At 36.9% G+C, this 13866-nt stretch overlaps 1 protein-coding gene across 5 annotated transcripts in view; it reads left to right on the top strand.

Annotated features, from left to right (window-relative positions):
* ZFYVE28 (zinc finger FYVE-type containing 28) overlaps nucleotides 1-13866 on the top strand; it is a 152455-nt gene that overhangs the window by 88255 nt on the left and 50334 nt on the right. For all 5 annotated transcript variants that reach the window (XM_017820793.1, XM_017820792.1, XM_017820791.1 and 2 more), the window contains exons 3-7: nucleotides 765-902; nucleotides 3709-3911; nucleotides 5643-5732; nucleotides 8224-8313; nucleotides 11337-11438. In XM_017820793.1, coding sequence (XP_017676282.1) covers nucleotides 765-902; nucleotides 3709-3911; nucleotides 5643-5732; nucleotides 8224-8313; nucleotides 11337-11438 — 623 coding nt within the window. The remainder of the gene's footprint in view (nucleotides 1-764; nucleotides 903-3708; nucleotides 3912-5642; nucleotides 5733-8223; nucleotides 8314-11336; nucleotides 11439-13866) is intronic.

Raw genomic sequence — 13866 nt, 5'->3', positions numbered from 1 at the left:
AATCAAATTCCATGCGGTTCCCAGCAGGGGTATGTGAAAATTATCTTTTCAAATAAATGAATACAGATTATTTACTGCATATCAAGAAACTACTTATAGGTCTTTTGATGGTTGTCCTGGTGCAGATGTAGATCAGAGCAGTTATTAACACTCTGACTTGTGCAGTGTCCTCTTATCCTCCTGGATGGCTGGGTGGCAGGTAAATGTGCCAGCCCTTGCCCACTGGGGACTCAAGTGTGGAAACTGCCTGCTCTGGATTCCTAGGATGTGTTTAAGTCTATTCAGCCACAATGGTGCCAGTATAACCCAGTTTCTAGCAACTTCAGGGTAATCTGTCAGGTGCTCTTTTTGGGAATAACGAAGTGCACATCATTGGGGCTGGTGGGTGGAAATGGAAGAAGCATAATTTACTTGTACTTCTAGTTTATTTACTGATATTTTGGAGAGAAATGGCTGAAGTACTAACGAGTTCTTTAAATCGTGCCTTCCCATTAGAAGTCCCAGTAAAGTAGTTGAAGGTAAATGCAATTAATCTGAGAAACAGTTTCTAGGAAAATTAGGAAGGTTGAAGTTTGGTACTCTTCTTTCTGAGCAGTCTTATTTTCTGTTTTCTCTGCATATATGAAGACCATGAGAGTTAAATACTGCATTTTCTATCTAACTTAATTAATTGATGCCTCACTAATAAATCCTATTAAAAGTTTAAAAAAATGTTGTGAGTTTTCTTTGGGAACAGTATACATCTATCCTATATTTTGCTTCAGGATAATGTTTTGAACATCATAAATCAGATCATGGATGAATGCATTCCACACGAACGGGCCAACCGAGACTTTTGTGTTAAGTTTCCTGAGGAAATACGCCATGACAACCTTGCAGGACAGCTCTGGTTTGGAGCAGAGGTAAGTCTGTCATATTTCTGTTGCTTGGGGTTAATAGACACTCTTTTTTTGGTGGCATGAAGCCACCACAAGCCACATCTTGAGACTTTTCTGAAAATTTTAAATATAATTGCAGAGCAAAGTAAATATTTGTGAGAACTTTCTGTGGGCGCTCAGTGGAAGGGAATTCTTTAAGGTTTAGGCTTTGGTTGAGCTAACAGCAATTTATTTTCATAATTGTGTGCTGTCATTATTACCACCTCTTAAAAACTATTCTTAGCATCTGATAAATATTCTAGATTTTTAGTTGGTTTTTTTTTTTTAATCCTGATGGGCCATCTTGTGTCTCATGTTTTGAAAATCTTAGAAACAAAAGTATATTAGGGAATTCTATCAGTATGAAAGTTAATCTCCAACAAATACAAGTGCGTGCTCTCACTTGATTTTAATGGCTGTGTTATGCTGTAACTCATACTAAATGTATGTAACTTTGAGCTGTCATTTGTTGCACATAATTTGCTTGTTTCATGTGCATGCTAAAAATATAATCGTTCCTGTACAAAACAATGAAGTCCACTTCTCTTGGTTTTTCTCAAAGACTTGCTTCTACAGCAATCTGTAGGAACAAGGCATTGTTTTAGTGAATAAGCTTTAATTATTTTAACTAAGGGGAGTCTGAAGTGTCAGAAAAAAGGATGTGTTATGCAAGATATTTATTCATTAGTACTGATGTCTGTTGGCTAAAACGAAAAATAAATCATTGTGGCATTTTTAGTGATAAACCTAATGTCTTCAGTTCTGCTGGCCTGAGGGAGACTTAAGGCTTCATGGATTTTTGAGACTTAAGGGGGCAGTAGTCTGGACATCTCACTACACTACAGCACATTATGGTGCTGTTTTCAGCTTTACCTCTCCTGTATTTAAAGCAATCCTTGGGCTCCTGTTATTATCCATTCTTTTCTCTACCAGTTCCTCTTTTCTTTTTCAAGTGCACGTTCTCCATGAAGAGTTCCTGTCTTGTTCAGTCCAGTGTGCCTCCTTATGTTCTGCTTCTGAAACTTGCTTTTCACAGTTGTTAATTGTAGGCTCCTCTGAGTCAGGGAAGTCTCAGGTAGAATTTACAAAATTAATTTGGTGTGTCAGTGGTTTGCAACCCTGTCCTCATCAAAAACCCCAGCAGTTTTTCTTCTCATTGTCATGTGTCAGTCACTGCCATCATCCAGGTGGCACCATCGTGTGTTTTAGACTGCTGGGAGTCTGCTGTGTTGGCTGGGGTCATTTTTTGTACAACCATCCATTACGAATCCCAGTGAATCCCATCACCTTTTCTTACTCTAAGGGACTAACAATCTGGGATTACAACAGTGAACACACAGGGAAAGTGCCAGCCAGTGTAGTGGCATCTTGCATTCTTTGAGGGAATCACTGAGGCAGTATTTTTTAACAGAAAAAACACCTCTCCCTTCATTCACTGTGTTGTATAAGCTAATGCCTTTGCTCTTCCCAAATCAAACTTTCACTGTCTCCAAATCTAACCATCAGGCTGGAGACACCTATTGGTTTCAGCAAAAGTAACATATGCAGTGATGATGTAATTCTAACTCCTACTGCTGTAGGCACTGTCCTCCTGTAAATTCATGTAGCAAGAAGACTGTGTGGACTTTGAGAATACACTTGTGTCCTTGTCAGTGCAATCACTGAGTTATCAGACTGAGAGTACCTATCAACAGGTAGGACTTGCCTTATCCATACTTTCCCACAAATACTGCTTTGACTCATAAAAAGTAAGAACGTGATCTCCTCTGAGTGCCCTTAAAACACAAATCAATGCATCAGGCTGCTGAGAAAGGGCTGGGATTGCAGGTTCTCCTTACAGAGCTGTAGAAATACCTCCCATCCGCAGGAGCACAGGAGAGAGGGGAGGGATATAGCTGCAAGTGGAGATTAAAAAAAGTGAGGGGACTAGAACCACCTTATTTATTTTCATTTAATAAAAATATTTCCATTAATACAGCAAGTATGATTTATAGCGGTGCTCATTGTCTTCCAAATGTATCCATAAAGGAAAAAAGCCAGCAGTTGTTTTTAACAGCAGGATTTTTGAAAAGTTTTATTAATGTGTTACAGTAAAAATCTACTTTTAATGTCTTTGTCAGCTGGTCAGAAGGAGTCCGTGTATAATGCCTGGGGCAAGAAGTCTCTTAAATAGCTGCTTTCCAGACACTGCAAGGGAAGAATCACTCAGTGACCTGGTTTTTATATTCTTTCCTGTAAAATATAATCACTGTTTCTGTGGGAAGCAGAATACTGGTGTAACTGGCTCTGTGCTCTGATAGCCAGTGTAACCAGTTTTGTTGTAAAAGACATCACAGTTGCAGACTTTCTGTTCTTTCTATTAGGAATACATTTATTTTACAAAATGGAGCAGTCTAACCTGAATCAGAACAGGCCATGGATCACAATTTTGCTGGATTCACATTCCTTTAATGCAGGCAATCCTTGTGTACATGGAGTATATATTCTGCCAGTGCTTATTGCCTAACTAGTGGGAGAATAGCTTTAAGTTCTTCTGTCAGCACTTATTGCACTTGAACCTCCCCCCATTCTCACATTTCCTTGGCTGAGCTGCTCCCTAACCTTTTACATGAAAGCTTATGACTCTTGACATACCAGTCTTAAATCTTTCACTTGTTTAATAATTTGCAGCCAACTGGGGCTAATTACTGCCCTTGTTCAAAGTATTAAGTAGCACATCTTGTGCTTTGTTTTTAAATACAAAAGTAACTTTGTAAAACCTAATATTTTTATCTCTTCATGTATTTCACAGTGTTTGGCTGCTGGTTCGATTATTATGAATCGTGAAATTGAGAGTATGGCTATGAGGCCGTTGGCCAAGGATCTGACCCGAAGCCTAGAGGAAGTCAGAAACATCATTCGTGACCAGGCCTTAAGGGATTTGAACCTCTACACAGAAAAAATGAAAGACTCACTCAAGCATTTTGATGTCCTTTTTGCTGAGTTTGAATTAAGGTAAAAGAGCTGAAGTAAGTGGGTTGTGAGCGTTGGCTTGACCACCGCAGCTGTTGTGTGGCTTGTTGGTTTTTGGAAGTTGGCTGTTTTGTTCTGGTTTTGCTTAATGGAAAAAGTATAATTTTTTTATCATGGTGTTTGAATTCTCTAGTAATTTGTTGTATTGTTAGATTTTTCCTTTCAGTGTAGCAATAATGAAAAGAAAACTAAATAGCTTTTTAGCAATCAACATTTGCTCTCTCCAGCTAAACTATAATCTTCAATTTGCATACTGGCATATGGCATTTGAGGGAGAATTTCCAAGACACAAAGGGAAACCATAAATCTCTTCTCTTAATGTTTTTTTTGTCATAGAAAAGGCAACAAATATGAGATGTTTAAAAAGAAAAGAATGATAGGAAATATTCTAGAGACTATGAGGTTTTGTTCTCTTGTGCTTAGAGTTACAGGCAAGATGCACCCAGTGAATTTAACAAGGCAAATTGAATTCTGCTGAAGGAAGTGTTTTTACATAAGCAATAATTAAACACAGGAACTCATTGATTTGAAAACTTGAGACTGAAAAATGACTTGGAGGTTTATAGCAAAAATAAAAATAACTGCTTTTGGGGTGAGAAAAGTAACTGCTTTTTGCATCAAAGGTCACATTGACCAAGTCTTGCGTTGTCCTTCAGAGTTTAAGCCAGCTACCTGCCTGTGTGTTAGATGCTTGTGATGCTGGCCATGGACAAGATAATGAGCAAGATTATTTATGGACCTAATATAGTACAGTCATTCCTGACTTCAGTAGAACATGTTTCTTAGAACTGAGTAGTCTTTTAAATTTTCTTGGGAATAACCTGTCTTGTCTCCCATTACTCTTTGCCCTTCCTCAATACACATATTCCCTTGAATTATTTTATTCAGGTAAGCAATCTTTTTCTGGTTAGAAAGAACATTATTATTCTGTTACATTGAAAAAACATTTTAATTGAAAACATTGCCTGAAAAAGTGCTTTTAAGTGTGGTTTTGAGTGCAGACACCGATGACAATCATTAACTGATTCTTGGCAGTGCCTGTGCAGTTTCTGGCCTGTCAGTACCAACTCTATGCATGTAGCATTTTTCTTTACAATTGTTTTGCAAACAACTTCTTCCCTTTCTGTGTTAATTGTATTCCAGAAATGACTAATTAAGTAGTACAGTGATAGAAACCCATTTAACTTTTACCCGTGTTCCTTCCCTTGTTGAATCAGTGCTTCTGCAGGTAATTGCATGTAGAAATGAGGCCAAAACTTAAGTGTCATATATTGTCTTCTGTGGGTAACTGAAATGTCACTAGTCTAATTTCAGGTAAAACCTTTCTAGATAAAATGTTTGCTTTAGTGAGTTTCTTAAGGAAATGCAGAGTAAACTACTCAGTCTTCAAGATATGGCAATAAAGATCCTTCTAGGATCAACCTCCATATACCCCTCAGTATGGAGTTCTAATAGCTGAATGTGTGCAATTATATTGCTGAATTACTACTGAATTTACTACTCAATTCCACTGCCTCAGTCTGCAATGAGAAATTTGGCTGTATTTCTTATAGATTCTTACACTGTACAGTTTTCATAGTGAATGCTGTCAAAATAAATACCAAATAGTACAGGAAAGGTTAGGTTTCTAAGAAGATTTGTCCTAGGTTTGGGTTCATTTGTAATCTTTTTTGTTAAGGCATGTAAAACAGTGGTATGTTATCTTCTTTGTAGTTACGTGTCGGCCATGGTACCTGTGAAGTCTCCAAAAGAATACTATGTCCAGCAAGAGGTAATCGTACTGTTCTGTGAAACTGTGGAGAGGTAAGTTAAGGGCTAGATCTGAGCTTTTATAGAAATACTTTTATTGTTGTCTTGAAGAAAAACAAAACACCTGGTATTTTGCTTTTCTAGTAAGTATCCAAGTACAAAGTTAAAAAGTATTAAGCATGCTTGCCAGGCACAAGCCTGTGCTTTTTTGTTTTCTAGATAAAAAAAAACACACGAAAGTTAATAATCCAACAATAACAATATTGTTCGTATGCCTAGTTATAGATATATAGGTAAGTTAGAGCTGTTTAAGGCATCAAGACTTAATGATATTTCATGCAAGAATACATGGGGAGGTGTTTCAAATAGTTGTTAACCTCTAGTGATTATCAGAAAGAACTGGTAAAAGCTCTTTAAAGTCTTACAGGACTGGAGCTTGACTCTATATGTATGAAGAGATGATGAAAAAAATGGAATTCATAAGTTCTTTCAGAAGCATGAGGTGCAAAGAAAAGTGTGAATTTGAAATGTACTCTGTTGAACAACTTTTTTTCTTCCCTCTTGTGACAGATTAACTAGCCTAGCAGGTGGGCAGTAGAGGGGAACAGCAGGTGAAATACTCAGCGTTAGTGGGATTTTGAACAGTGCAGCACTGTTCTTAAGAGGAAACTAGTGAACCTTATTCTGAGTGGAATTATTAGACTTCAGTTGGCTGTAAAACACCCTTGGAATAAGTGTGTTTTACTGTCACATGAGGAGAACTTGTGGAGCCAACCCTGGGTCTGGTGTGGTCAACTCTTTCATTAAGGAATGGAGGAGGACAGAGCACACTGCCACTATCTGTAGATGACACCAGGATCAGAGGTGTTTCAGGCACTTTGAAAGACAGGATTACAATTCAAAAAAGGTCGCAAGTAGGAGGAATTACCTTCCATCAGTCAGAGAGCTGCTACGTGTACACATACTCAGCTACTACGTATACATGGCCAGCGGAGAGCCACAGAGATGATAAGAGGTCTGGAACATCTCTCCTGTGAGGAGCTGGGCCTGCTGAGTCTGGAGAAGGGAAGACTGAGAGGGGATCTCATCAATACCTCTAAGTGTCTGAAAGTCGGGTATCGAGAGGATGGTGCCAGACTCTTTTTGGTGATGCCCAGGGACAGGACAAGGAGCAATGACCATAAACTACAACACAGGAAGTTCCACCTCAACATGAGGAAGAATTTCTTTACTTTTAAGGTGTCAGAGCACTGGAACAGGCTGCCCAGAGAGGTCATGGAGTCTCCCTCTGTGGAGACATTCCAAACCCACCTGGATGTGTTCCTGTGTAACCTGCTCTGGGCGAGCCTGCTTTGGCAAGGTGGTTGGACTGGATGACCTCCAGAGGTCCCTTCCAACCCTGACTATTCTGTGATTCTGTATTTGCCCAGTAAGAGGAATAAGATGGATTTTCATTTGCAGTTTCAGATAATCTGGCAGTGGGCTGTAGGAAGGAACAGGGCATGAGAGTGGGCCACAGTCTGGTGTGTCCATCTACTGTTGGTACCAAACAGGGCTGGCTCTGTGTTGTGTTCTGTCCACCACCAGCAGTATTGACCAGGAGAGTTCTGACAAGGAATAAGAAAAAGTTATTTCCATTCTTTTGGGGACCAAAAGCAGGGCTAGTGTGTGGTTTTAAGCGTTACCTTAAGCACCGCTATGGACATATCAGAGAGGAAATTTGAGGATGGTATGAAACTTGAGGAAACTGGGAAATGGTGAAGAAACCTGGAAAACGTAGCCAAATGAAAATTCTAATCAGATTGGGGTTTAGTCTAGAAGGGGCTTAAGACGTTTGAGAAGCTATTTGAGGGCAACAAAGCTTCCCCCAAATATTAAATCACAGAATCACAGAATATTCTGAGTTGGAAGGGACCTGCAAGGAGCATTGAGTCCAGCTCCTCAGTGAACAGGGATTGAACCCCCCGAGACTTCAGTAATAGTCACTGTGTAGAACTGTGTTGGGTTTGGTTTTTTTTTAGTTTAGGGGGGAATGGCCTAGATGATTAGAGCAATTTGTATTTGAAAATTAAACCAAATACATTCTCCTATTTCCCCTTACTTCAAAAATGTTTCTCTTAGTTGAAAAACTCTCAGTAGTGGTTTTCAGCAGCAAGCTGAAGCTTGACTTGACATAGTAAAAGAAAAAAGGGAACATGGCATAAAACTAAATTTGGGGTTGGATTACTGTAAAAGCATTAAGGGATTTTTTTTCTTACATTAATTTTTTCTTATGCTATTTTTTTAAAGTAAGACTAAAGCAGTTTATATATATAGGATACATATAAGACTATATACAAATGACTACATATACACATAGACATATGTATATATGTCTATATACATATAAGACTATATACATAGTTTAGATTGTACAAAAATAGTTCAGAAGTTAAATACTATCAGTTTGGTTTGGCTTATAACAATTTTTTCAATTTTTTTTCCTAGTGAAATGTATTCTTCAAGAGTTTGATCTCTTACTAAATCATTTTATTCTTCTGCTTAGAGCCTTAAGGCTTGGATACCTCACTCAAGATATGATAGATGACTATGAACCAGCTTTAATGTTTACAATTCCAAGATTAGCCATTGTATGGTAAGTAATTTTTTAACTATTCTCCATTCTGCCTCATTTAAAGATTTATTGAAGATTTGAAAAAACACGTTCAGAATTTTGACATATTTTCTTTCACCTGAGTTTACTTGTACTGTCTTTAAAAAAAGTTAAGAGGAGGATTATGTTTTAAATTAGTACAAATGATTACCAGTTTCATGTAGAATATCAAGACAAAAAAAAAATGTTAGATCTCTAAATATAGAAAGTAGGAACAATTGATCAGACATCCTCCAGCAAAATTTAAAAATTAGGAACATCAGTCTTTGGAATGTCATGTTCTCAGAAATATTTTTTGAAAGCACATATTTTGTGTCACTCAAAAATAGTATGACTTCAGGATACAAGTCTTGAAAACCAAAAGTATTCAGTAAGATTTATGTATTTTTCTCAATGACTCTGGGTTCAAAAGAAGTTATCATGGCAAACTGCATTGGAACCACTGAGTTAGGCTTAATTCTCTTCAAGGAAAGTATTAACATGTGTAACTTTTGTGTAGATTTCTGTCCTGTTTTGACCACTTAAGACAACTAAATTGTAGCAATGTTTTCGCTTCATGCAGTTTTTGCAATATTGAACAAATCAGACGCATTTTTTGTAATAGTCTTTGTGACTTACTAAGACAACAGCTTCTCTGGAGTAAAGCCAGCATATTTTTAATATTTTACCATTGTGAATGTTTTAAAGTTAGCTAATATAAATAGTACAATTGAGGAGAATAAGAAACCTCAAATCCCGAGCATAATACTCTTCTCCTCAGGAAATCCCTGTGGCTTGTTTTTCCTGTTAAATAGGATATTGTCTGTAACTGTCATTCTAAAAATAATAACAGTAATAATCTGATTATTGAAAGACAACAGGAATGTGAGAACTCAATTTGAAGCTGCTGCAAGACACAGAGAAGAGGAACACATCATGACTAAATGGAAAACCAAGGGCTCTCTGGAAAATAGACCATATCTATCCCAAATTACAAAGAAGGATAGAGAAGGAGAAGAGAAAAAGTTAACTGCTCCTAATTATCCAGTGATTTGAAAATAAATCAAATAAATCACTTCCATGTGAAGTTCCAGAGCAAAACTGCACCATCCAGATGCAGTGTTGTCTGGAAGAAACTTAAACCTTTCATTTGGACTGTGAATGGAGAAACCTGTAAAGCCAAAATGGATGCAATACACGGTTGTCAGGTTGTGACTCTGTGTCCTCATGAGAAGGAAGGATCTGGGCAAGGAGAAGTGCTGGATCCACTCAGTCTTTTCAGAAATACTTTTCAGGGCCATTTTTGTCTAAGGTTTCTTTTCAGACATCAGTTTATCATACTCATGTTATACAGTGCATGTTGTCTGTTATCTCAACAGGTGTCGGTGCACTTTGAACCACATAAGAAGTATAAAGACACACTTTTTCACAATTTTTAGTTCTTTCCATGCTACAACTATATTCAGAACTCTTTCAAATCTTATATGTGTACAGAAGCCATTTCATAACCTTTTTTATTTTGTAGTGCTCTAGCCCATTTCTATCTTTTTTTATTTCTTCTGAGAGTAAAACTCTGTAAAGCAAACTATACCTGAAACCCAAAGGAACAGTGACTTTGCATCAGGTAGAAGTTAGATGAGAGCAACCTCAAGCTTCCACTGAGCAAAGCAGTAATATTTGTTTAGGCAAAACATAAGACATGAGTCAGCAATAACTGCATCACTTCATGGCAGCCTGCTTGTTGAAGCTTGAGAAGCATATTAAAAAAAAAAAAAAAAGCATCCCTGGTAACAGGATGATTGGTCTTAAGCCACCAAAAAAAAAGGTGACTTGCAAAAGAAGCAACTTTCCTCCCTCTTGTCTCTTCTTCCCCTGCTCCTGCCCTCAAAACCCTAATTCCCTGGTATTTTTTTTTTAATTCTTAAGTGGAGTTCATAGAACTGGTGACATCAGCTTTGCTGCTATGTCTTTGATGGTCTCACAGGGTGCTTGCTAGGGAACAACTGAGGAGCAAAGAGACTTTGACAGTCTTGTCAGCCAAGGGTCCCTTGTTACTCTGGGTGATTTGGATGCTCGATAGCTTGCTGGAGCAACATGTATTTTGAGTTTAGGAAAAGAAACATACATTTGAAATACCTTGAGTAACAGAGCACTGACTCCAAGGGCAGGAAGATGAGGATGGCCTGGGAAAAAGAAAACCTATGTAATCTTGAGTGTGAGAATGTGTGATCCATTTGCCTTTGAGAAACATGCATTGTTTTTGCAGTGGGCAGAGGATTAAACAGTTTTAAGTAGAGTGGTTCCTGGTGTGGGCGGAATCCGCTCTCTGACACAGTTTGGTACAATGCAGCAGATATGGTGAAGAAGGTGAATTTTGTTTAATCCCTGACACACAGACTGGATTGGGCAGTAGTGATTTGGTCAGGAGGAGCCATTGAGGTATCTTACAGTGAAGTACATGGAGGCTCTCAGGATTGTGAACTAACCTTTCCAGGGAAATTTCTACAAGTGCTGAGTTGATTTAGAAGGATGGTATTATCAAGAAGGGTTTTATGTGATTTAGAAAATCTGTTTTCTTTTTTTGTCATATGTCAATACCAGGTTATATTTACCTCAGAGGTAGAAAAACAGGAGCTCAGGAGTCAGCTATCTTGCCTAGAAGTTTTTCAGACTGAAAAGGAAAAGCCATTTCAGTCTCTCAATTAGTGGACTTTCCCCAACTTCCTTGATAATAGGTTTCTTTTGGGTTTTTTAATCAGTCAGCTGCAGCAATGAAATAAATGTATGTTCTTTCATTGCTTTTTCTCCCATGTTTAAGGAGGGGTGGACAGAGGGGAAGGGAACTTTTCCCTGTTACCATCTAATTCTAACTAATTGTCTAATAAGACAAAAATATGATAACAAGATGTAACTTAAATATAGTTCTAATGTTTATGTACAATTGCTTTTCTGACTTTATTCAGTTGTTGCTCTGTGTAATGAAATTCTCATTTTTGTGTGTGTTCATGCATGTGTTTGAATTACAGTGGCCTTGTTGTCTACTCTGAGGGACCATTAAACTTGGACCATAAACCAGAAGATATGTCTGAACTCTTCAGACCTTTCCACACTTTGCTAAGAAAAATAAGGCAAGTAATAAAAGATAGTTGTAACTGCATCTCTTCTGAATTGAAAATCAGAGGCCTGAAAAAGAACTCATAAATGCTTAAAAAAGTGTATTTGTTTGCTAAGTTAACCACAAGCTGCATTTTCCTCTCATCAGCCTGATATACCCATGAAATAACTAAATGTAGTTTTTCATTTCACAGTAGTTTTCTGAACTTTTAATCTCTGTGATAGTTTCTTTTTCCTGAGTATCATTTTATTGCATTTCAGATCTTCTTATGGTTGGATGATGCCTGAAATGGTAAAGTTAGAGTTTATATTTGGGAGATTCTGTTTCTAATTAGCATCAGTGTTACTGTTAGTTAGACTTATTACATTTTCTCATTACGTTGTGATGCAATACTCAGATAGTTGTTAACCTAATAGAAACGACTACCAGTTTTTCATATTGTGGATCTGTTTTTACAGGATGGATCACTTTATATATACCTCTTTCCACAGTACTTCAGTCTTGGTTACCATTGGAGATGTGGGCTCTGGCTCAAGTATAAAGAGTATTAAAATATTTTTTTTCTTAGCTGAGGTCTTCAGAAATCTTTAGAAGATTTCTACTTTGGAGAAATTAAGCTGAATCTTTAAAGAATCTCTACATCCTGTGTTTTTATATCCACCCTTCGGGTGTTAAAAAAAGTTTTCTAAATCTGTAAACCCCATTATTTTCTTAGAATTCAAATTTATATACCAACTGCAAATTTTGTTCCTGGAAATCTGCAGAGATAATTTGACAGGGTTTGTGGGGTTTTGTGTCCAATTTTCACCTGTTTATTGCCTTCCCTGAATATCACAATGACAGTTTGATGTAAGAATAGTTTTCACATAGTTTATCCAGATTAATCTCCTCTTGTCTGTTAGAGATGAAGCATCTCCTGAGGGAGAATGTAAACTCTGTCAGGGGTGGTTCAGAGGGGACCTGTTTCTGAAGTTAGCTTTTTTGAGTATATAGACCACATCCTCTTGTGTCCCTTGAAGATTTGCTAGTATTTCTGTCTAGAAGTCTTATTTTTAGGTACATTTGTGATATTCATATTGAAATTTGAGAATTAAAATAGACAAATCAACATGTTTGGTTTGTTGGGATTTTTTGAGTGATTATGATTTTGTTAAACATTGAGTAAAGCACAACAACATGAATTGAGGAGCAAAACCTAAGTTAGAAGGGAAAAAGACTTTATTCATACCAAAACTTAAAAAGTCCATGAAATTTACATTAAAATATCCTATTCCCAATATGTGGCTATCACAGATATTTTCACCAGCATTCCACTGACTGACTAAAGCCAAAAGGATATGTAAAAGCTAATAGACTTCTAATCTCTACTTTTTGCTTACTCCTTATATTTCGCAACATGGAAAATGAAAATCAATGAAGTCAGTTTATTGCTCTGTCCATTTAATTTTCAGTTACTGTGAGCTTAGTTCTGGGGTTGAAAAGAGATTAGTAAAATGCTTGTTTGTTCAATAACTGCAATTTTCAATGCAAACTTTAAAAAATGAAAAGGCTCTTTCATATTCAGTTTTGGGAAAAGTTCTGATATACTTTAAGACTTATATTTAATCTGTCAAGGGAACATTAAGAAATGTGATTTCAGTTGTCTAGGAGACAAAGTTTGCAAAGTGTTCTTAGTGAGATAGCATCTATCAGAGCAAAAATTCAAGCAAAAAGTAATGAGAAATTCCATCTCTGGCAGTCTCTGAATTGAAGGAACTCAAATATTGGCAAGAACTGGGCTCAAAAAAAAATTATATATATATATATATATATAACTATATTCCTTTAGTAATATTCTTGAATGAAAAATACACTGAGTGAAAATAACAATGAGATGCAAATTAGTGTGCTGTTCATATAGGGTAATTGAATTACTTTTAAAAGTACCTGAGCTGTCTAGATTTATTTTTTTTTCTTATCACAGATTTTTTTTAACTCATCAGACTACAATTCCTACTCTGTGAGAATGTTCACAGAAACCTATAAAGGAAGATGGAACGAGATACTTGATATCAATGTTTCTGCTCCCTGGAAGAGGAGGAGTATTTTTTCCTGGAGTCTTTCTCCAGTCTCCATCACCAATAGTTAAGGCATGAAAATAGATTCAATAGTCCTCTGTTAAAATAGTTGCATCTTGTACTGCAGTTGTGTGCCTGTTGTAAGAACACAGAACATCTTATAGCAGAATATGATCACATCCCAGTGAATTTCTCTCTAAAGTTCTATAGCTTTTTAGCCAACTAAGTATTTTAACTCATGGAGTAACATCAAATATACAGCTGATTATTTTGTAGGATTACAGGTAATTAATTTTAAACTGTATTATCCTAAAATATCCGTAAGGCAAAGATAAGTACTGTATTTAATTATGTGGATCCACATAATTAAATCAGAAGTAGCAG

The sequence above is a fragment of the Lepidothrix coronata genome, unplaced genomic scaffold, assembly GCF_001604755.1.
Source record: "Lepidothrix coronata isolate B3197 unplaced genomic scaffold, Lepidothrix_coronata-1.0 Scaffold85, whole genome shotgun sequence".
Lineage (NCBI taxonomy): Eukaryota > Metazoa > Chordata > Aves > Passeriformes > Pipridae > Lepidothrix > Lepidothrix coronata.
Note: the sequence above shows the minus strand (reverse complement) of the source record. Positions and strands in the feature narration are given on the sequence as shown.